Genomic DNA, 22,956 nt, shown 5'->3' on the forward strand with positions numbered 1-22,956 from the left:
TTGCTATATATAATTTAACTTTGTATTATTACATGTCTTCCAAATGGATTCTGAAAGAGCAATTTTAATGATATAAAAATTAGCTTATTACAATTGCCTCTGTTTACTCCCATGTGTGGCATCTAATGACAGGTTTGCAAGGAGAAAAATGGACACATACAAGTACTCATAGATGAGCAAAAATAGTATTCACATGCAAAAAATATAAATGGATAGTTACACAGTAGCATTTACCCATATAAAATATTTCAAGCCTAAATGTCAGTTATTTCACCACATGTCATGAATGTACCTAACTATATGCACAAGACTGAATGTAATAATAATAATAATCACTTATATTAAAGTCAGAATTTCTCAAGACTCAGTTCTATAATTACAAGTATTCACATGTTTATCATGATTACAGTCCAACCATTTAATTTTGTATGGGTCCAGGGAAGCGGCATGGATGTCTGATCTAAATATCTTGAGAGAAAAAATATTATTACCCTGATTTATAGCGAAAAGAAGAACAAATTATATCCATTTTTTACTTAAAAAGAAGGTAAATTATCTAGAACTAACAAGAAAATATTATCCTGGTTTGAAAGAAAACCCCATCTCCTCTCCCCCAAAAGCTAAATGGTTATTCCATGAAGAATAATGAATTTCATTTTTCCATGATGCAAATAAATGAATATTTAATGAACACAAATGCCTGTCAGGCTCTCGCTGCCGTACATATACATGTAGTTGGGGAAATAGAAAGGATTGTAGTAAATGGTACTGGGGAACAAAATATCTGTTCAAAAGAATGGAAGAAAGAGTCCACACGAAATTAAAGTTATAAGATAACCCTACATACACAATGACGACTGATAATAGCTGCGATTACTATCTACCATGACAGTCATTAAAAATAACTTAAAACAAAACAGAACAGAACATAGGTTAATGCCCCCAGCCATCTGGCATAGAAGAATGCATTTCCCTTTACCTGGGCCCACCTTAATGATATGTAAACAAAGTACACCTGTAACCTCGTGATATTTTTTCAGTTCTGAATATAAACAATTATGTAAAGTCAAAATTATCCACCCAGTTTCAAGCATAAAAAATGTCGACTTTGACACAAACAGCCAAGACAATCAATTTCTGTCGCTCCAGAATGGTGCGCATTCCTTTTCACACCTGACTAGACTTGTATATTCGGGAGTCAGTACACACAAAATTACCAGTAGCTTGTAAGTGTTTTACATGTTTAAAAAATTCTTTAATAGTATGAATATAAATTGGAACTACAACTTACCGGTGATAAAAACTGGGCATCCTTTGAAAGAAAACAATTCACATTTCGGAGAATAAAATGCAAGTAAGTTTTCACCAGCTTACTTGACAAACTTCCAAACTGTCACACACACATGCATACTTGCAAAGACACAACACTGCGAGCACATTGTTGACTGACGTCAGTGATCATGTGATTATTCTGTAGACATAATTGTTCAAAATGGCCGCATGTAGGTAGTGGAAATTCTGCCAGAACTGTAGAAGAATTTCGTCCTTGCAAATCGAAAAAGAAAACCAGAAAAGAATATAGAGAAGAAAACACAAATTTCGGGGGTTTTTTTTAAGGCTAGTTTGTGAACCAGTGATCTACCGATATAATATTGGCCGGCCTTTGTAATTCATGTTATGCTAATTGTCTGCAACCAACAGACTATATAGTTACACCAACGTAAAATGTCTTTTGCACCAGACGATATGTATAGCGTGCCGCTATCAAGCGATAGTGATGCAGGTAATTTATCTGAATTACTTATGATTCTGCTTGTGCAGAATATAACGGAAGTAAGAATGTATGTGTGTGTGTGTGTATATATATATATATATATATATATATATATATATATAACACTGCTGACATGCTTTTGTGTGCACGTAAGGTTTTCGTCACTAATATTGACGCAGAACACATACCGAATTCGACCGATTGACGAATATAAAATATTGCAGTGCTTACTATTTGAAAAGAGGCAATTGTCAACAGAATATTCTGTTCAAAATAATATTAATTTTGGACATAGGGGTTGGTTACAAAGAAAATTAGGGGTATACTGTTACAGGTGAGACCTCCACCCCTTGATTCATTGATGGATACTCCTAATTTTCTTTGTAACAAACCCCTATGGGAGATACCACCCCTGTGTTTCCAGGACTCAAGATATGCCTGTATTTGGCACATAGCTTTGAAAAGATGTTTATGCATGGGGCTATGGAAATGAAATACATTACTTTGGACTCTTTCTGTCAGCATTTCAGTCAAGTAAATTTGTCAAGTTTATAGCTGGTTTTACAAAATTCATAATAACTGTGCCACTAAATGGCAAAAGATATTAAGCAAACTAAACCAATCAAGAAATTAGTAAAAGTTCAATATTTTATGTAAAAATTAGGCTACCATGTGGAAGAGAAAAAACAATAAATAGGATATGTGTTTACACATCGCCTATGGGGAAAAATTAATAAAAAGTTAGAAACATTATATGCCAGGGAATTTCTTGAGAATCCTGTTCTAGTGACATGTTGACAAGTTGGATAGCAGATCATAAAGTGCGTGTGGGACAACTTGTTGCAGAATTTGAAATTTGGATTCATATGCAGTAGTGTTATTAAGTAAAAATTTCCATCTTTTAAATTATGTATTGTATGATTCTAAAAGATAAATATTAAATAGGTTTTTCTGGGATACAAGTTGAAGAAGGTCATCGAGTGGGTCTAGATGTTGACATTTACAGATCACATTTTCGTTTGCATTTAGAGTAGAAATGTAGGATATTTTTGTTCACTTTATGAATATCACTTTCCTCACTTAAAGGACGATCTTTCTTTCTTGATACAAATTGGATTTTCGACCAATAACAAGAGGTGATCCAGTGTTTACAGAAATTTACCCAACATGCAGAATTGGCCTTCTGTATCTTTCCCTGTATCAGTTCCTATAAAATTTCTCTGTCAGTTGAAATTCATAAATATAAATAAAACAGAATATAGTGGCTGACCCGGATTAACATACCATGGGGGAACACCTCTATATTATCACAGTATTGGCCTAACTTTGGTATGGCACAGGTATGTATTATAATAACAAATAAATTGCAACTTACTTATAAGATGGAATGTCTACACTTGCACTGGCTGAATATTTCCACCAACTCAAAAGGATTCAATGATTAATTCAATCATACAAATGTCATTAAAGTTGAAATCCACGAAGAACAAGAGAGCCATTTGAAAGTCTGCTTAAGAATATATCATTATTCAGCCAGTTTCATTATACAGTAAAACCTGTCTAGAACAGCCACCATGAGGTAAAAGTCTATACAGGTGACATCAAGGCAGGTTTAGATCTCAGATTTGGTTAATGACAAATGCATGTACTAAGAAGTACCAAATAGCAGTCATATTATTATTAGTATCATTATTATTTTGTATGTATTATTATTATTAGCAGTAGTAGTAGTTTGCTAAATGTATTTAGAAATGTATTTAGAATAGTATGCAGCAATAACAAAAATACAAAATAATAAAATAAAACGTTCCATACAAGATTACTGTATCTACACTCTAATCCCTCATGTACATTATCACTGATTCTCCTATCGCTGTCACATGTATCAAAGTTTTGATAAAGTTTAGCAGCATCTTTAATTCATTTTCAAACTTTACCAATGATACGGAAAAACAGGACAGACTTTTTGATTGGTCAGCTGGTGTAATTGGGCATGAAAACAGGTTTTCACACGGAAAAAGCAATTGATGGATTAAGCAGTTGCTCGGACTCACCAAGATAAAAAAGTCAGCTTTTATGAGAGACCTTTGATGATAAGAGAATGAAAATAAGCTTCATGCAGTTATTGATTCACATAATATACCTTTATACGTACCATACCTTGCTCATCAAATAAAAGAAATTTAATTGCTTGCTCAGATTGGTCAGTGATCATTTAAGGCAGGGTGAAACACAGAACTTGGTTAAGAAACACACGGCTGCTGATGGTGGAAGATAGAGTGAAACCATTGGTCGGTTAAGAAATAAAAAATGCTGCTGACCATAGAAGGCTGGGTGAAACCACCACTTGGTTAAGAAATGCATGGCTACTGACAACAGAAGACAGATTACCTCTGATTACATGACATTTATATAGGAAATTTACAGAGGGGGGATCAGAATGGCCATTGTGACTAGGTGATTGCTAAACTTGGGTGACTGTTAGGACATGTTTTGACTATATATGTAAAATAACTGTAGTGTAAAATATGACAGTTTTGTATTTGAATAGTATACTATTTAATTTCTTTCATACTATAAGATTCAGTTTTCCTTCTTCACCAGGTGATGTAATTACACCTAGCAGATCATTCACATCAGAGTCTGGGGACATGAAACCGGGTACCATGAGCAACTCCAACAGTAATCAATTTTTTTTATCTCTCCTTTTTTTATGCCTCCTATGGGGTGGTGCTTATGTTGTGATGTTGTCCATTACCAAGTTTGTTCCTGCACAATAATTCCACCATCTACAGTCACCAGACCTTTTGAATGGCTTGCATTTGGGGTATGGAATAAGCCTATCAGTGTCACTATGACTGAAAGAAGAATAATGGTAACTGACCTTCACCATTGATTGTCGACGGCTTACAAATTGGGTAACAATGAACCATATTGACTTTGGGGTTAAAGGTAAAATTGCAAGGTCACTAACTGAAAATAGAAAACTTATTATTGTATAATAACTTCAGCTTTAGGGCATATGACTTGAGCAGCTTTAATGGAAGGCTTGTACTTAATATGATGATTATGGGGTCCAAAAGGTCAAGGTCATTGTGGCTGAGAGAAGAATTTAATTTGCAGAATGACTTTTATTCTAGCGTATATTCCATGACAAAACTTTGTGGATGGTTAAATAAAGAAAACTATAGCTCCTCTGAAGGCTTGAGATCATGACCAAAGTAAGACTGTAAGAAAATAACCGTTTCTGTGTATTCATTTTAATTCAAGACTGAAGAATTTACCAACTGTCAGATTTCACTTGGACCCATTGGTCAATAATCTCTCAATTAAGAATTCAGCCAAGCTATACTAGTGTTTCCACAGAGAACTATTTAACATGGAGTGTGCATATAAGGCGCCTTCATGGCACTCCTGTACTTTATTAGTTTAATTTGCAACTTGCAGTTCTTTGAATGGAAGTGAGGGAATCAATTGTTTTATCCAAAATATTGCACCTAACTTACAATGTATATTGTTTCACTTTAAACCCTATCCACCCCACCCCATCCCACCCATCCCATCAGGGGTGTAAAAATAGTTCTAAAATCCACTCACTTTGAATGAAATCATACTTCAGCAGCTGTTATAGAATATACAGGTTGATGAAGTTAAAGACTTAAATTTGAACCGTTGTTTGCCTGAACTTACTCAGTGACCCTTCTAATACAGGTTGAAAGTAAAAATTAGTGAGTGAGACCAGTCTACTTGGCCTGTGGTAAGTGTTTATAACTATTAAATCAATTGACAGCAGAGATCTTGGAAACGCTTAATTACGCGTATTTGGATGCCAATTTTTTATCTGGGACACAGAAAATCACTGAGGCGGGAGTCCTTCGTATGCATGTAATAGGTGTACCGTGTGCGGCAAAATTCAAAGACTTGCTAGTCCTGCTTCAGCCACCTGCTTTGTGGGAAAATGTGTTGATCAGTTAGCTGTGTTGATATTTACAGTGACTGAAAGACCGCATGATACATACATGTTGCCATTTTATAAGAGTACATAAAAAAAGAACATGATGCAATAGCTGGGCGGCAAGTTCAAAGGCTTTAACTGGCGGCCACGTGGGAAGATGTAGATATTTACAGTGATTGAATTCAGAGGCAGAAAGACCCAGAGATGTACATGTGGTCGTTTATAAAAGTACATCGAATAAACAACTTTAGCTTTCATTATTGTGTTCATTTCCAAATGTAGCGGAATAAGCAGTGCACGTGACCTCAGAATCAAGACATGTTGAGACTTAAACAAAATGTCTCGTAAGTGGGTGACAAGTCGCCTAAAAATGTAAACTTAGACTTCTTCTGTTAGGAATGCAAAAACAACTTCGCCCTGTGATTATTTAAGAGGTACATTGACTGACCATACCATATTTTTTTTTTAAATGTCCCTCGCCTTAGCCCAGTTAGTTCTAGTGTTGTAGCGAAATGTATTCATCAAGGCATCAGTAGTTAGGCCTAGCTTTTATATCAATTATGTTGACAAACAAACTCTTGCCCATTCACAAGCATTATGTTTGATAGCTGATTGACCATTAACCCTTTTCCGAGTAAGGTAGCAACTATCAATTTCCTGCATGCTATCCTTTGATGATAAAACATACAGACTTGTGTTTTAAGATTAGAATCGGTGATCTGGATATATATTAACTGCCTCTAAATACACTATTTCATCAAAAAATTAGTTTGAAACTGCAAGTGAACCAGTAGGCCAAATGGGAAATAATGGCGGACTTCGCTAAGTCTGGGATGTATCAGTTTATTAGATTGTCTGTTTTCTTAAATCATCGGGCAAATATATTCAGAAAAAATATACAAATCATTGAAACCAAAGCCTAGGTATTATTTTATTAAAGATTTAACTTTAAAATGCAAATTATGTAGGTCAGAAACATATGGGACAATGCTATGTTGTGGAATTTGCAAGACGCACTTTAAGGTCTAAGCTGTTTTCAGACTTGACACGTATTTGCGAAAATACGGGAAAAAACAGCAAATCAGATACTATTTATTTGCCTAAAATTACTACAAGTACATATACAAATAAATAAACCATAAATTTGCGAGCCTATCAAAGGACTGTTGTAATGAAGCTATATTATAGGGAGTGATTACATATTGAAAACCTCTCCATCTAAAAATAGATGCATTCAGCATCTGTATTGATTCTGTAGGAAAGAAGGGACTGCAACTTTTGATGGTGGGACTCCTGTTTTTACCAAAATGGTAGTCCTGTACTCTAGTTTTAAAATCCTAGCGAGACCTCTGGACAGATTGTATGATTGTATCAAAGGAATAGTTTGAATTGTTTCCAAAAGCATTATGAAAACAGTTGGAAAACAAACTTCCCAGTTGAAAGTATGGATTTTCAATAAACATGTTAACATTATTGTCAAACAATTTTTCATTAAAGAAATATCCTGATTATCCTTTCATCATGTTACAACTCTATGGTCTTAAACTAAGTAACAGAAAAGAGCAAAAGCAAACAAGTTTTTTTAAAATTCAACAAATAATTTATTTCCCCAGAATACAAAGGAAAATTTAAAAAGAGCTTTACAATATCGTGATTAAATCACTAATAGTCCTAACAGCTTTATCACAATTCCAAATGTATTAAAATCCAAATAAATTCCAATATTGAATGTGTTGATGTGCCTGTATTCTTGAACATGCATGATGCTAATGTGCCAATGGCATGTAATGTAGTAATGTGCTAACAGTCTTTCCACATATCACTTTAATATACTCCAAAATATACTTGTCTGAATTCACTGTAATTCCAAATTAGTGTTTTAGTCCAGAATATTATGGAGCACTTTGTAATTCCAGTGAATAATAATTTGAATTAATAAAGTCACTCGAACCAAATTAAAGCTGAACAAAAACAAGACTAATTCTGCTATTAAGGCAAGAATGAATAATCCCAATGTAAACAAGATTATATACTCCTATACTTGTCCTAGGTTGCAATTACCATTTTCTGAACATGTGCTCGCAACAAATAGGAAATTGCCATTCTGGAAGTTTCTAAAGTCAGAAGCAAGACCCCTATTTTTAACTCAAATTGAAGCTAACATGTTTATTACTGATAATGGTCTGAATATTTAATCCACAATGATAGAGAAATATTATCTATGTATTATTATGTTGTTTGCAAAATAAATGCCACTGGTGAGGTACACCATTAACTTGATTTTGAAAGGTCAGGTACAAAATACAGATATACAAACATATAATCATGGAGGAAAAGCCATCATACAATGAAAATTAAATATACAGAACAATCAACACTCTCTGATTGGGTAAGTGATTGGACATGCATAAGATATGTGTCAAATTTTTTGTCATTCCCTTCCAAAGATAATAATAGACAATTTGCTGTATGTAAATGAGCAGTGTAATGGATATCAGAAAGTTTTCAAATGGTGGAAGCCAAGTATGGATGAAGACCAGTCTAAGAAAGTTGTATTAGGCAAAACATCTGCCACTTGGTAAACCATTTTTTACTGGAGTGAAAATTAGGTAGCAGATATTGGAATAATGATGATATAATAATTATCAGGTAAATAATTCAGTTATAAATAAATATCTACCTGTTTTATCAAAATGTTGCATTGCATACCATGGAGTATCATATATGCTCACTTATAAGTCTAATCCAACAGCAGTTAACATACACCCTGATCTGCTGCCAGATGATGCACCAGAAGATCAGGATCATTTTTTGTTGCACCAATTACTTCTAACAAAACTGCATTGATCCAGATCTGCTACTTCAAACAAACTGCATTGATCCAGATCTGCTGCTTCTAACAAACTGCATTGATCCAGATCTGTTACTTTTAACAAACTGCATTGATCCAGATCTGCTACTTCTAACAAACTGCATTGATCCAGATCTGCTACTTCTAACAAACTGCATTGATCCAGATCTGCTACTTCAAACAAACAGCATTGATCCAGATGTGCTACTTCTAACAAACTGCATTGATCCAGATCTGCTACTTCTAACAAACTGCATTGATCCAGATCTGTTACTTTTAACAAACAGCATTGATCCAGATCTGCTGCTTCTAACAAACTGCATTGATCCAGATCTGTTACTTTTAACAAACAGCATTGATCCAGATCTGCTGCTTCTAACAAACTGCATTGATCCAGATCTGCTACTTCTAACAAACTGCATTGATCCAGATCTGTTACTTTTAACAAACAGCATTGATCCAGATCTGCTGCTTCTAACAAACTGCATTGATCCAGATCTGCTACTTCTAACAAACTGCATTGATCCAGATCTGCTACTTCAAACAAACAGCATTGATCCAGATGTGCTACTTCTAACAAACTGCATTGATCCAGATCTGTTACTTTTAACAAACTGCATTGATCCAGATCTGCTACTTCTAACAAACTGCATTGATCCAGATCTGCTACTTCTAACAAACTGCATTGATCCAGATCTGCTACTTCTAACAAACTGCATTGATCCAGATCTGCTACTTCAAACAAACAGCATTGATCCAGATGTGCTACTTCTAACAAACTGCATTGATCCAGATCTGCTGCTTCTGACAAACTGCATTGATCCAGATCTGCTACTTCAAACAAACAGCATTGATCCAGATGTGCTACTTCTAACAAACTGCATTGATCCAGATCTGCAGATCTGCAACTTGTAACAAACTGCACTGATCCAGATCTGTTACTTCTAACAAACTGCATTGATCCAGATCTGCAACTTCTAACAAACTACATTGATCCAGATCTGCAACTTCTAACAAACTGCATTGATCCAGATCTGTTGGTAAATTATGGTATGCCAGATCTGGGTCTATGCAGTTAGAAGTTAGATTCAGCTTATAAGCATGCATATATGGTAGATCTGCTTCTCATCGGCTCGACACTTTCATAGAATTCATCGAGTCGTATGTGTTTAATACATGATGTCTTAAATAGAAGGTATTATATTTATGACATGATGTCTCGTTTTTCAGCTGAAAAATCAAAATCATGAGTGTTAGAACAAAAGTGAAACATTTTTTAATTTATTATTTTGATCAATAACAAGTCTAATTTAGGCATAAAATTGTTGCGTTTTTTTTTTTCTTCTTTATTTCTAAGTTTTATATGGTTCCAGGTTTTGTGTAGGTTTTATCTTGTGCCTATTTTATGCATATCATTAAGGATTTTATTGTGTGCAATATCATTGTATCATTGAAGAATGCCTATTATATGTATACAATTTTTAATACTAGATGTTTACATTATTTCATTAGTTTAAATATTTTAGGTATTGACTCTGAAATCAATGCAGATGAAGAAGAAGAGAAGCAGAGACTGATATCTCAAGTTCTAGAGCTTCAAAATACATTGGATGGTAATTTGAAAATGGTTTTTATTAAGATATGTGTTATGTAGCAAGTGTGCATCAGTTTGTATATGTATGCATGTTTGTGTGATCTTGCACGAAAAGAGACCACAGTCTTTAGTTACATCTATTTAACAATCAGAAGGAGGAAAATTGCTGATCCAGTTTATTACCGTGCTATTTTCATTCAAATAATATCCATTTTGGAGGAATTCAGTGTTATAAGAAATTTCAGTATTTCTTGTTTGCAATAGTTAATTATCATAAGACTTTACAGATGTGGTCACCACAGGTCATACAGCACCATGATTGATCAAGGACCAGAGATCTTGGTCAATTTTATCAGAAAAGAGACCATAGCATCATTTTTTTACATTAAACATTGGATCATTTTTGTTTTGAGATATAGGGAGGACATGGTCTGAAACAATGTATTCATACAAACTATACAGACCTTCCTGACAAGGAATTTTGATAAGTCTTCTGGAGTAAGGCTTGGGGACCAGTGGATTAAGGAAACTCACATGTACAAAACTTTGGATATAACAAATCCCAAGGTATCCAGAAAAATTTCAGATTGTTGGGGGAAAAAGGCAGGAAAGTCTTTTTACAGTAGCTTACATATATTATTATTTATTAGCACATGTTTAATGAGTTGCATAGATTTAATGTCGGTAATGTCATTGTCCCGACATATTTTTTTGTTTATTAAACATTATGTTGGTTGATTTGTGTGGCAGGAGACATAACTGCTGTTGCCACTTGAAATTTTAAAAAAGACCCAAAGATTATATCAGGTTGTCAGGAAACATATTTTTCTATTTGACCTTAGTATTATTTTCCATGGGTGACAGTGTCAAGAAATTGTGTTTTATACACATCAGTTAACTTTCTTCATAGCGATCTGTTTGAAATGTATGAATTCCTCTTTCCCAATTTGTTTATTACTGGAAATGTTATGTTTTGTTACATTTTGTTACTGTAATAATTATCATTTCAGCCCTGTCCTCGCGAGTGGATGCTGTGAAGGAGGAGAACCTGAAGCTGAAATCAGAGAATCAGGTGTTGGGTCAGTACATTGAAAATCTTATGACTGCAAGCAGCGTGTTCCAATCCACTTCTCCAAAGTCCAAGAAAAAGTAAGTTGTGCACATTACATTGGCTTCTGCATTTTTTAAAATTACTTTCATGCTTTCATACAGCAGTGTTGGGAAATAGTGGTCCATGATTCACTTGCTTTCTCTAAAACATATTATTTTAAAACATTTTTTCTTTCAAAAAACTGTAATTTATAATTTCACCCAACAACATTTTTATTCTACTTAAACTGTTTTTAAAAATTATTTATTTAGTGACAGCAAACCGACTTGCTGCTTAAAAAAATACGTAAAACCTAATTTTTGTCAATTTTTGTGGTGAAGGTTTATATTCAACAAGGTTCACAAACAAGCCATCTAGAATATCATAAAATGTTTTTGTGGTTGCAGTTATTTTTTATTAGCTTGCTAGTTGTAGACCAGAAGAGTTTATGGGATGGACATCTGTCATCCGTTGATATGTAAGCTTAAGTTTATTATCGCTACTTCTCCTAAACTACTTGGGGGATTACCATGAAACTTTGTACATATACATTCATCACACAATCCAGTTGGTCGTAAATGAAAATGGTGCCAGATGCACATTAAATGGCCATCTTGAAAACTGTGTTACGGCTACTCCTCCAAAATGGATGGTCATATCAGCATGGGGTTTTCACTAAAACACTTCCCATGATGTCTAGTTGGTCCTCATTGAAAATGGAGCTAATCAGTATGACTTCTACAGTGGCCATTTTAAAAATCTTGTTATCACTATTCCTCTTCATATTTGCATAGAGTTTTCACCAGAAGTTTTCTTATCATGCTCTGTTGGTCATCAAATCCTGTTGCTGCTGCTTCATTTCCATAAATGGCCATATTAAGATGGGTTTTCCACTAAAAGACTTATTATGGTGTCTGGTTGGTCCTCAGTAAAAAATCTTATGTCCAGTGTGGTCACAAAAGTGTACATTCTGGAAATCCTCTTATTGCTACTTCTCCTAAAAGGAAAGTCATATTGCCATAGGGTTTTCATCAGAAGACATGTTATGTCTAGTTGGTCCTAAATGAAAATGGTGCTGATATAATTGCCAGAATGGCTGCTACAGTGGCCATTTTGGAAATCTTGTTTATTTTATGCTTTTACTTAACCCTTTACCTCATAGAGCATAGTGACAAAGTGCAGCTCGCTATACATAGAACACAGGTTACCTAGTCGACCGCATACACATAGCTTGCCTGTGAACTATTAAGCAATGTAGTGTATGTTACGTTTAACAGCAATTTTAACCATTTTACATTTTTGGTACACATCTATTACATGTGGAACAATTTAAGAGTAAAGTCCGATTGTTATAGCTGTGTAATTATTTATCACGGAAGAATTTGTTATGTGCTTTAAAATCTGGAGAGAATTCATTCACCGTCATGTCAGTGAGGCCGTGTGACCAACCGTAGAGCTGCCATTTCTCATACTCGAAATTTACAAGTTTTTCATCTGTGTCTACATCACTAAGTCATCTAAATTTGATAATTTATAAAAACTAATTGCAGCCTATATCAATATCAGAGCCTTTACCTAGGTTATTGAATCTTTCATAGTTGTGATTCTAATCATGAAAACTTCGTAAGTACTGAATGAAATCCGCGACCGCCATTTTGGAGAGTGGAGATTACGACCCAGTTACTTTAAATAGCAGATATCGACCAGTACATAAACAGTGACCACGTGATCTGACATAATTGTCATTCACAGAAATGAATGTAGTATCTAATAAGGGGTTTTCCCCGAAGGTGGCGCTACGAAAACCGGCTTAAAATGGCCGTTGTTTACAGCAGACGTAAAAAGGCACTTCTATGGGACTTTTGTAGAAGCGTCAAAAGTCGCTTCGATGCGACTTTTGTAGAGGCGTCAAAAGACGGTTGTATGAGGTAAAGGGTTAAAGACTCTTTCATGATGTCTGCCTGGTCCATAGTGAAAATGGGGTTGATCTGATATCTGATATCGCCACCACAGTGACATTTTTCAAAATCTTGTGATTGCTAATCCTCGCTGAATGAAATGCATTATTTTGATGGGGTTTTCACCAGAAGACATCTTATGACATAGTGTTAGTCCAAAACGAAATTGGTGTTGATGTCCAGTATGGCTACCACATCAGCCATCTTGTAAATATTGTTATTACTGCTCCTGAATGGATGGTCATGTCAACCTGGGGTATATACTCAACAACTTCTTGTGATGTCCAATTGGTTCTAATGCTGCCTTTGAGACATTCAGTATGCCTGTTACAGTGGCCATCTTGAACATCTTGTTATCAGAATTTCTTCCGAATGAATGATCCTATCAACATTGTGTTTTCACGAAAAGACCTCTTGTGATATCTAGTTGGTCATAAACGAAAATTGTACTGTTCCAACGTTTGATATAACTGCCACAGTGGCCATCTTAAAATCTTGTTATTGCTGCTTCTTTTAAATGGATGGTCATGTCAGCATTGGGATTTTACCAAAAGAGTTCTGATTGGTGCTAAATAGAAATGGTGCCAGTCTGACTTTGAATATAGCCACAGTGGCCTCCATCTTGAAATATCAAGTTGTTATATCTCCAAAATCGAATGTCACATCAACATGGGATTTTGACCAAAAGAGTTCTGGTTGGTGCTAAATAGAAATGGTGCCAATCTGACTTTGAATACAGCCACAGTGGCCTCCATCTTGAAATATCAAGTTGTTATATCTCCAAAATCGAATGTCACATCAACATGGGATTTTGACCAAAAGACTTCTTATGATGCCTTGTTGGTCATTAATGAAAATGGTACCAAGCTGACATCCATTATGTCCACCACAGAAGCTAATTTTAAAATCTTGTTATTACTGAAGATCAACGATGGTTTCAAAACTCTTTGTATTTAAAATGAAGAAATGGTCTTATCTTGAATTTCTGGAAATTCTTATCAGACAATAGAGAATCGTTCCCTTCAGGGGTCTCATTTTCTCTTCAATTTGGGACTATACGCAAAAGGTGTAGTGTGCCAACACACTGCAACTCAATATAGTTGTACATAAAAAAAAAACATGGTGTGATGGACTGATATTATGTCTGCAATACAAAACCCAATGAAATTGGTCAGTTATATGGTTTTTGATAAGTCCAGTAACTTTCGCACCTTGCTTTTATTGTGCTTTGTGACGACAGAGTGTTTACAGTCAAAAAAGCATAATGACCAAATGTCTGGGGTCATTATGAACTCCTTGTATCTGAAATCTCAAGCTTACAAATGGTCATTTTACAGTTTTGATTTTATTTGACATACCTGCTTGGCAAATGCAGCAGTTTTAGGATATGGCCATAAGACCAAGTGAGTTTATGGTATGGTCATATGTTATCCTATTCCTACATGTAGGACCTCGATGCTGATATTCATGTTTTTGGGCATCTGGGTCTTACTGCCTAAATAACGGCGCTGTGTAGTGTGTTTTGATGTTGACTAACATTGTAACAAAAGTCAAATTTTCAGGAATATCTCACACAACTAGTAGCCAATAATGATGCCTTTGTACAAAGTAAAGTCTTAATATTTTGGTCAGACTTTACTTACTCAGATGTCTTTTCTCTAATAAATTCAAATTCTCACAAAAGAAATGGACCTCTTTTCGAGTTTCGTTGGCCTACATTTCAGTTGGCTGGAATGCGAGGGAAGCTGGGAATACTGAAATTGGTTAAAAGGACAATAAGAATCTTGAACAAAACAAAGCTATCTAAACGCTTTCTTCAAAAGTAATATATTTTTATTCATTTCATTAAAGAAGTATAATTCAACTTAACCTGATTTTGGCATTCCCGGCTTCCATCACAAAACACACTACACAGTGCCATTATTTAGGCAGTAAGACCCAGATGCCCAAAACATAAAAATCAGCGTTGATGTATTACAGGACTAATGTTTATCCATCTGTCAAGCACCTGTCATTATTTGCTGCTTTCTCAGAAAGCATTAGACTTCAGTTTCAACCAGATTTGGTAGAGTGCAATTTGACAACTACGAATATGGCTGTGGCTACTAAAATAAAACTCTGGTGGCCTAGTGGTTAGAGCATCCGCCTTGGATGTGGGAGGTTGTGGGTTCGATACCCAGCCAAGTCATACCAAAGACTTACAAAAATGGTACTAACAGCTGCCTTGCTTGGCACTCAGCATTGAGATGTTAGTGTTAGGACTGGTCGGCCTGGTGTCAGGATAATGTGACTGGGTGGGACATCATGCTACATGACTGGCATGATGCCCCAGTGCTAGACATCGCTATAAATTGCCACACTGCAGACATCGTAGCGATATGACTGAAAAATTGTTAAAACTACATTAAAAATCCAAATCACACACACATTAAAAACTAGACAAATCTATAACAGCTTATCAAATAATATTGTTCAGGCAATGTATTTTTTCTAGTGCATTACAGATAATCTACTTTGCTCCCACTCATCAAAAAGATATTGTTCAGGTAGTGTATTTTTTCTAGCGCATAATAATCTACTTTGCTATCACTGTTCTCATCCAATATAATATTGCTTAGGCAGTGTATTTTTTCTAGTGCATTACAGATAATCTACTTTGCTCTCACTATTCTCATCCAATATAATATTGCTTAGGCAGTGTATTTTTTCTAGTGCATTACAGATAATCTACTTTCAACATTTCCTTTGCAGATCTGGTAAGAAGAGGCAGGAGAAATAGGCACAAGTGGCAAAGGATGTGCAATATGGATCATAACCAGTCAGAAAACATTAATGCGGAAAAACCACTGCACCAGTCAAGCTTTATGTTGAGCATAATATATTATTCCAAATGTTAATTTGAAAAATTTTATCAGTTGACATAAGTATGTATACCAGTGTTTAAACTTTATACATGCAAAGCTATGTTTTATTTGTACATGTGATTATTCAGTAAGGGGTTTTTTGTTGCAAATTTAAACAGTATTTTTCAGACCTTATATTCACTAGGCTGGTTTATTATTTAATAGATGTTATTGTCTTTCTTTATAATTGACTTGTTTTCTATTCTAAAAAGAAAGCAACCAAAATCTCTGAAGTTGGGGTGGGTGGGTGTGCTAAATTATAGTTACATTTACAATGTTACTGATGTGCATTATGCTACAGAAAATCAGTATCTTTGTTGTTTGCTGTTTGACTTGACTTAAAAGGAAGTACACACAGTACTCAGCAAAGTAGCAGCAATGTCTATGTTTTTAAGTAGAAATCCACCCACTTCAAGCAGTGGTGTTTATAAAGGAGTGATGTCAAATGGCAAAAAAATGTTTTAAAAGCCACAAAGGGTTTGAGACATAAGAAAAGATGTAGTTATTTTTTTTGTTACTGTGAACATAGAACCATATGTTTTGCAACAAAATGCTGGTTTTATGCATTTTCAGTTTCATGACAAAAAAGTACAATCTTTCCTAAAAGTTTCTATGTTTATGTCTATTCTATTTTGGGGAAAACTTTCATATATTCCTAAAGTTTTTGTATAAGAATTGGTTTGACACAATGCACATAATTTTCTCAAGACTCTTCATTCTGTTTATGCAGGCTTGGAGATCACTGTACTTGTTGAAGATGTTCTTTAACCCAGAATCCTCTTTCTTGAATGTATCTTCCTGAACTTAAGAACTTTGGCCCCAGGTCAAGTTCGAGCTGCCTCAACCATTCCTTCCTGAAAACACTTGCTCCTATCTTTTTAACTTTTAATCAAGAAAGATTCTGCTTTTTTCTGATGTACTTCAATTCTAATGTGCACCATCGCCATGTAGGTCTTGATTCTCCAGCATATATTCTTAGCTTTCTGTGCTTTGCAAGTTCCAGTTTTAGCTGTTTCTTCCCTATTGCTGGTTGATTGTAGGTTTCTTCATTCATGACAGAATTGATGCTCCTGCATCCATCTCCATTTCTAATGAGTGACCATTTACTGCAACATCATTACAATAGACTTGGTTTATTCGTGACATGACCATGAATAAAGTATTCATAATATTAATAATTACTATCCTCAGCTTCTTCCAGATGATTCGCTTCTATCTTTATGAATCTTTCTTGCCCTTGGACACACTGTTTATCTTGTGTAGCACTGAGTTTCTCAAGGACAGTTCTACAAAATTTCATTGAGTGTACCTTTTCTTACCCAAGTCCCATTCTGCAATCTTAAATTTAGTCTTTTAGGTTGTGTTGGACTCTTTAGCACTAGACCTCTCTTGTAGCTCTTTTGTTCTTGGTCTCATCTTTATTTACATGTATGAGTTATGTCCCTTGCACATTCTTCCCCCGGATTTCATTGTTGTTTGTATCTTTTAAGCTTTCTTGAATGTTGGTGGCTCTGACTCGGTTAACAATTCTGTCTGGATTCTGTCATCAATTATTCCTCACATTAGCTTATCTCTCAATATGTCCTCAGTGTTGGCAAGTCAGTTTCATATTTTTCAGTTCAGCCATGTAGGTAGCCATAGATATCTTCCTTTCACTGTTCTTGAATTTGAAGCAAACGATCACACTTAACTTTCAATTGCAGTCATTTTTACCAATCCTTCTAACTTCTGTATAACAACCCAGTTTCACTGGCACTACCAGGTTATTGAATATTTTTTGTTTTGCTTCCACAAACACTGGTCAAAATAGCATTTTTCTTGGCTCTATTAGTGATGTCATTTATAGTTGCAAGATAGTGTGGTCTTTGTACTTCAGCAGTTCTTTCTTGTCATCATATTCTTTGATTTGTCCATGCATATCCATCCTTTTGTATATTGTTTGGTTGCTTTTCACCATGTTGCCAATGTAGTAGTTTCAATTAGAAAACCAAGTATATAAGAAAAAGTGTTTTTTTGAGTCACAAAAATATGCAAAGTAGAAGAAAAAAATGATGACAAAAAAACCTAAGCATATTTGATTATATTACAAAATGTTTCATAAATATTATAAATTATTATTATTATTATTATTATTGATCTATTAAACATTATTGTGCAATTTTTCACCTCCATAATCTGAAACATAATTGAAAATATTAAAACTTGTTCATAACTGACCTGGAGGAAAAATCTCACACAATTTTATTTTATCTCAGTAGACTATGAGACTGATTTCCAGCAAAAATAATTACATTTGTTATACTTGACATTTGTTATAGATGTTATAGAATAGATGAATGTTTATAATGTAATTAAGTCTCGTGCATGTTTTCACAAGTTGCAGCTTGAATAATGGTCCAGTAACATGTGGGTGATTACAAAAGAATTATTTCAGTTATTATTGCAGACAATAGCATATTCATGTCTGGTAATAGGTACCCAGTAACAATACCATCAATTCATTACTTCGTATCAATCTACATGGAAAACTTTTGAAATGCAATCATGCAGAAAATGTTCAAACCTCACACAGTATTTGCCATCCCTCACACCCTGGAAAGTATCTTATATTACAGCTGTATAAATGCAGACATCTACACACCACCTCCCATCTAGTTCATTAACCAAGAATGTGAGAACACCTAAAAGTTCTAGGTATGATAGGTCAGCATGTCATACTCTTGGTTGTTGTTGTTGTTGTTGTAGGGTTTAACGCCATTTTTCAGCACATGATAGGCTATACATGGCGGCCAGTATTAATGGTGGAGGAAGAACCCGGAAAAACCTGGAAAGAACCACCGACCCACAAGAAGTTACCGGCACATACTCTTGGAGTGACAAGACTATATAAAAAGCAAGTTAAAAGATTTTAACAAGAAAGTAGATTATAGAGTTCATTATGAATCATTATTGTGGGCATTGTGCAATGACCAGAGGTATATCCACAATTCACATACAATGTGAAATTAATATTCTAACTATACATTTTTCTGAGAAATTTAAAAGTTAGTGATCCACTTTACCTGACAATCTTGCCATGACGACCTTGAACATTTCTGCCTATTTAGACATCAAAGCAACTATTGTTGCATACCCATCTCCAGGTTTTATGTGTGGTGTTTATTAACGAGTGACACTGCATGTATACGTAAGCATATTGTACATTTTTATTTTAATGAACATCAACACATTTTACAAAATATTCATTGAAATTAAACAAAAATCCACAACTTTGTACTCTTCACCATGCAGACCAATGTGAAATTCACAGCTGCTGTTGCCCAGACTTGGGGTGTTGGTTGGGGCTTTTTCTTCCTGTCCTTGTTACCTATTCAGAATTGTTTCTTCTATTATATCCGGTTTAATAAACCAAATATTTGACTTTAATTTTCATTTTGCAAATTCATAAAAGGTATCATATTCATCAAGTATAATGCCTCAATGATTTTAGTTTTAAAAATTTGTTCTGTTATGTTTATATTATATAATGTAAGCATTTATTTTCAGTATCATTTAATTTATTTTAAACTTGAAGCACTTGGTTGCTTGTTATTTTAGCTCATGTCCATCTTGCATCTGTCTGTTGTTAACACTTGAGAAGGCAAACTTGGTATGTGAGCTTATATCTTTAAGTTCTTGGATAAGTTCGGTTACAAGGGATAGCTGTGCGTATCAATGAGACAGCCTGGCATTTGATTCACTGAGCTTGTTAAGACTGTAGAGGCAGTATTTCTCGTCATACCTTGATCAAACTTGGTTAGTAAGTAAGTTTGTCCCTCGTGCATCAAGTGCTGTGGGGCTTAATGCTATTGATGCTTGGCAGATTTAGAATTTGTTTTCTTTTTATATGGGATTATAAACTATCCCAAAACTTGAAATCCATGTTCAATAATTAGTTCCATTTCGATGAAGGAGTTGTATATTAATTACCTTTTTGTTTGTCTGTCATTCAGTCATTGTATTTACAATTTTTGTAACCACCAATACTCTGCATTTCTGACACATAATTGGATGCTATTTGGTAGACAAATTGCATATGACTTGTATGTGCCTTTTAAAGGCTTCATCTTTTCAGGTTAATTTAGATGGAGTTGTTGCCCTTTTTCTATCAATTTTATGTGCCAGCAAATCCTGGAAACCAGTGTAGCTCAGAAACCATTCAATATATTCTGACGTAATTTGGCCTTGTAGACATATATATGCCATTTATTGGCTTTGTCTTGGCAACCCATTTGGATAGAATTATGGCCTTTGACAATTAACTTCACATGGGATTTAGCTTATAACAAGAACCTTTAAACATATTCTGTTGACGTTTGGTATGAACATTGTCTCACTGAGAAAATGTTGCTTGTAGCCAGCATAGCTCAGAAACCATTCAACATTATGATCAAATTTGTCAAGATCTGCGTCTTTTAGCATGTAGACGTGTATTCTATGGATTTTGTCGAGTGTGAAACATTTTGGAAAGAATTATGACCCTTGACAATCAGATTTATATCTTTTCATGTGATGTCGCTAGTATAGGTCTGCACTGATCAACAACCATTCCACTTATTCTGATTCAATTTGATGTGAACATTAACAGACCCGCATTTTATCTAATCCATGTTTGACAGAGTTATAGACCCTGTTGATCTTTATCTTTACATGGAATGTTGCTTGTATTAATAAGACCCTGAAGGAGTTGTATTTCAAGAATTCCACATTTAGAGGAATTATGGCCTCTGAGTGTTCATCTTCTTCCACAAGTTTGTCTGTTTAGGACCCTGTGATGCATATTGTTGTGATGCGCCCATCACTGTTACAAAATCTCTCACGCTTGACAAGCTCGTCAACAACTAGTACATAACTTTGGCAAAATTTATACAGCTTTGATGATATAAGCCCACTAACTTTTCAGACAACTTTCTGTCCCCCATAGAAGAAATTCTCAGAAGGAATTGAGCTTTAGGTCTGATCCATTTAAACATACATAGGACCCAGGGAAGGCAATTTAGAATTTTAATTTAATATGAACTCTGTGCAATCAAAGTACCCTGACATATATATTTTTTTTAACTGCCTTCCTTGGGTACCATGTATGTTTAAATGGAACAGCCCTTAGCTAATTTTCAGTATAGCATAATTTCTGTCATTGTAAGTGTTTTGTGACCATACATTCAGATTTTTTCCTTTCAAAAGCCGTCTCATAAGACATGAAAAAAAAATATTTAATCAAATCCATGGGCATCTGATCTGTCCAATACAAGTATTGTCATTTAATTCAGATAAGATCTTTTGCAGTTAAGTATGTCACTTCAGATTAATTAAATTACAAAATTAAAAAGTGCCAATTCATTTGACTATGGCAAATGTGACAATTTTTATGTGAAGTCTAAGACTGATTATTGTTGTGTAATTCTTACAATTCTCATAATTTAGATTGTCACATGTCATCTTTATGACACAAATATGACTATTGTATAAGTTATTATTTATTGTAATACTTGTTTAATGGTCTTGGCTTTAACAAGAAGTTATTCACAGAAAGGTCCAAGCTGTAGTGGTTAGTGTGCCAGATGCCAGACTTGTGACAGACGGTTTCAGGTTTGAATCCTACCAACAGACCAGTCTGGTAAGCTACCATGGTGTGTCCTTGGGCAAGGCACTTTACTCCAGTAGCATCAGCACTAAATAATTTAATCATGCTGCTGTGCAGAAAAGCAGCAAACCAAACAGAAAAGTCCCATTAAAAATTGTCACATCACATTACGTGCTTTTTTGTAATATTTATGCAATTTGTGATTTTAATGCTTTAATATGACCTATTAATAAATCATTCAGTGTTTTGTCTTCTTTGGTTTATATATGCATCTTACAACACTTTTCATATATTACAATTCACATGACCCAGTGTCAGTGCTCCTTGGTTAAATTCATTAGTTCGTAAGAGCAAGAATTCTACTTTTTTTTAAACTTGACATTCTCTAGTTTAATATACCTCACACAGGTGCATTTTTATTTTTAAATGACCTTGGGCTTGCCTGCGAAGCAGATATGGGTCTAGTTGTGGGAATCTTACCTCTTCACTAATTTTTCAGTCTTAGTATAATACATGTAACCATCATTTCTAGAATGTGGAACCTTAGACCAAATAAATATTATTACACCATCACCAATGATCATTAAGGGCTATGGTGACATTCACCTATCCCATTTAATTATGAAATTATCAGGCTTCATTTTCTCAAGGGTCCAGCTGCCTCTGATGCAACTAAGGACAGAATCCGTTTGGTCAGAATTTTTGTGACCGGGACCCACTGACCTCAAAATCTAAAGGCTTATTTTTAATTATGCATATTGTCTGCAAAACTTGATCAAGCAGAACTTGCTGATACTATTATACCTGACTTTTTGACACAATCAGTGACTGTTCTTTTCAACTGTTTGTCAACATCCACCGCAAAACAATTGGGTTCTTCATTTCCTACTGGCAAAACACTTAAACTTTGGCAGTAATGTGAAGCAGTCTGAAGATATGAGAAGGTAAAAGTTGCAAGATTTGGAACAGAAAAGATGACCAAACCCATAGTCCAAATGCGATAGTTATCGCTCCCCCAACATGTCAGAGGAGGCAACCAATAGAGGCTGGAACCATGGTGGTACAGTTGTTATGCAAGTCTCATAACCAGCCAAATCCTAGTTCTAATCCTATCCTCAGATGAGCATTGTAATTGTATGAAAAGTGGATTTACAACCAACACTTTCAAATGATCTTAACCTTGCATAAAGGTCAAAGGGAGGGTACAA

General features: G+C 34.8%; 2 protein-coding genes across 2 annotated transcripts in view; one reads left to right on the plus strand and one right to left on the minus strand.

Moving 5' to 3' along the window:
• Nucleotides 1–1,432, minus strand: part of LOC149796891 (uncharacterized) — a 217,130-nt gene extending 215,698 nt beyond the window's left edge. Inside the window, exon 1 of the mRNA XM_089961541.1 lies at nucleotides 1,292–1,432. The gene's annotated coding sequence lies outside the window, so the exon portion shown is untranslated. The remainder of the gene's footprint in view (nucleotides 1–1,291) is intronic.
• Nucleotides 1,433–1,487: 55 nt separating this feature from the next.
• LOC149796892 (short coiled-coil protein B-like) lies at nucleotides 1,488–21,995 on the plus strand. Its single transcript, XM_089961542.1, has 5 exons — nucleotides 1,488–1,783; nucleotides 4,379–4,456; nucleotides 10,107–10,193; nucleotides 11,185–11,323; nucleotides 15,974–21,995. Exons 1-5 carry the CDS (start codon nucleotides 1,726–1,728, stop codon nucleotides 15,999–16,001), a joined length of 390 nt encoding a protein of 129 aa, XP_089817668.1. The 5' UTR covers nucleotides 1,488–1,725; the 3' UTR covers nucleotides 16,002–21,995.
• Nucleotides 21,996–22,956: the final 961 nt, after the last annotated feature.

The sequence above is a fragment of the Sinohyriopsis cumingii genome, chromosome 6 (genome assembly GCF_028554795.1).
Source record: "Sinohyriopsis cumingii isolate HCF-2022 chromosome 6, ASM2855479v2, whole genome shotgun sequence".
In the NCBI taxonomy this organism is placed as follows: Eukaryota; Metazoa; Mollusca; class Bivalvia; order Unionida; family Unionidae; genus Sinohyriopsis; species Sinohyriopsis cumingii.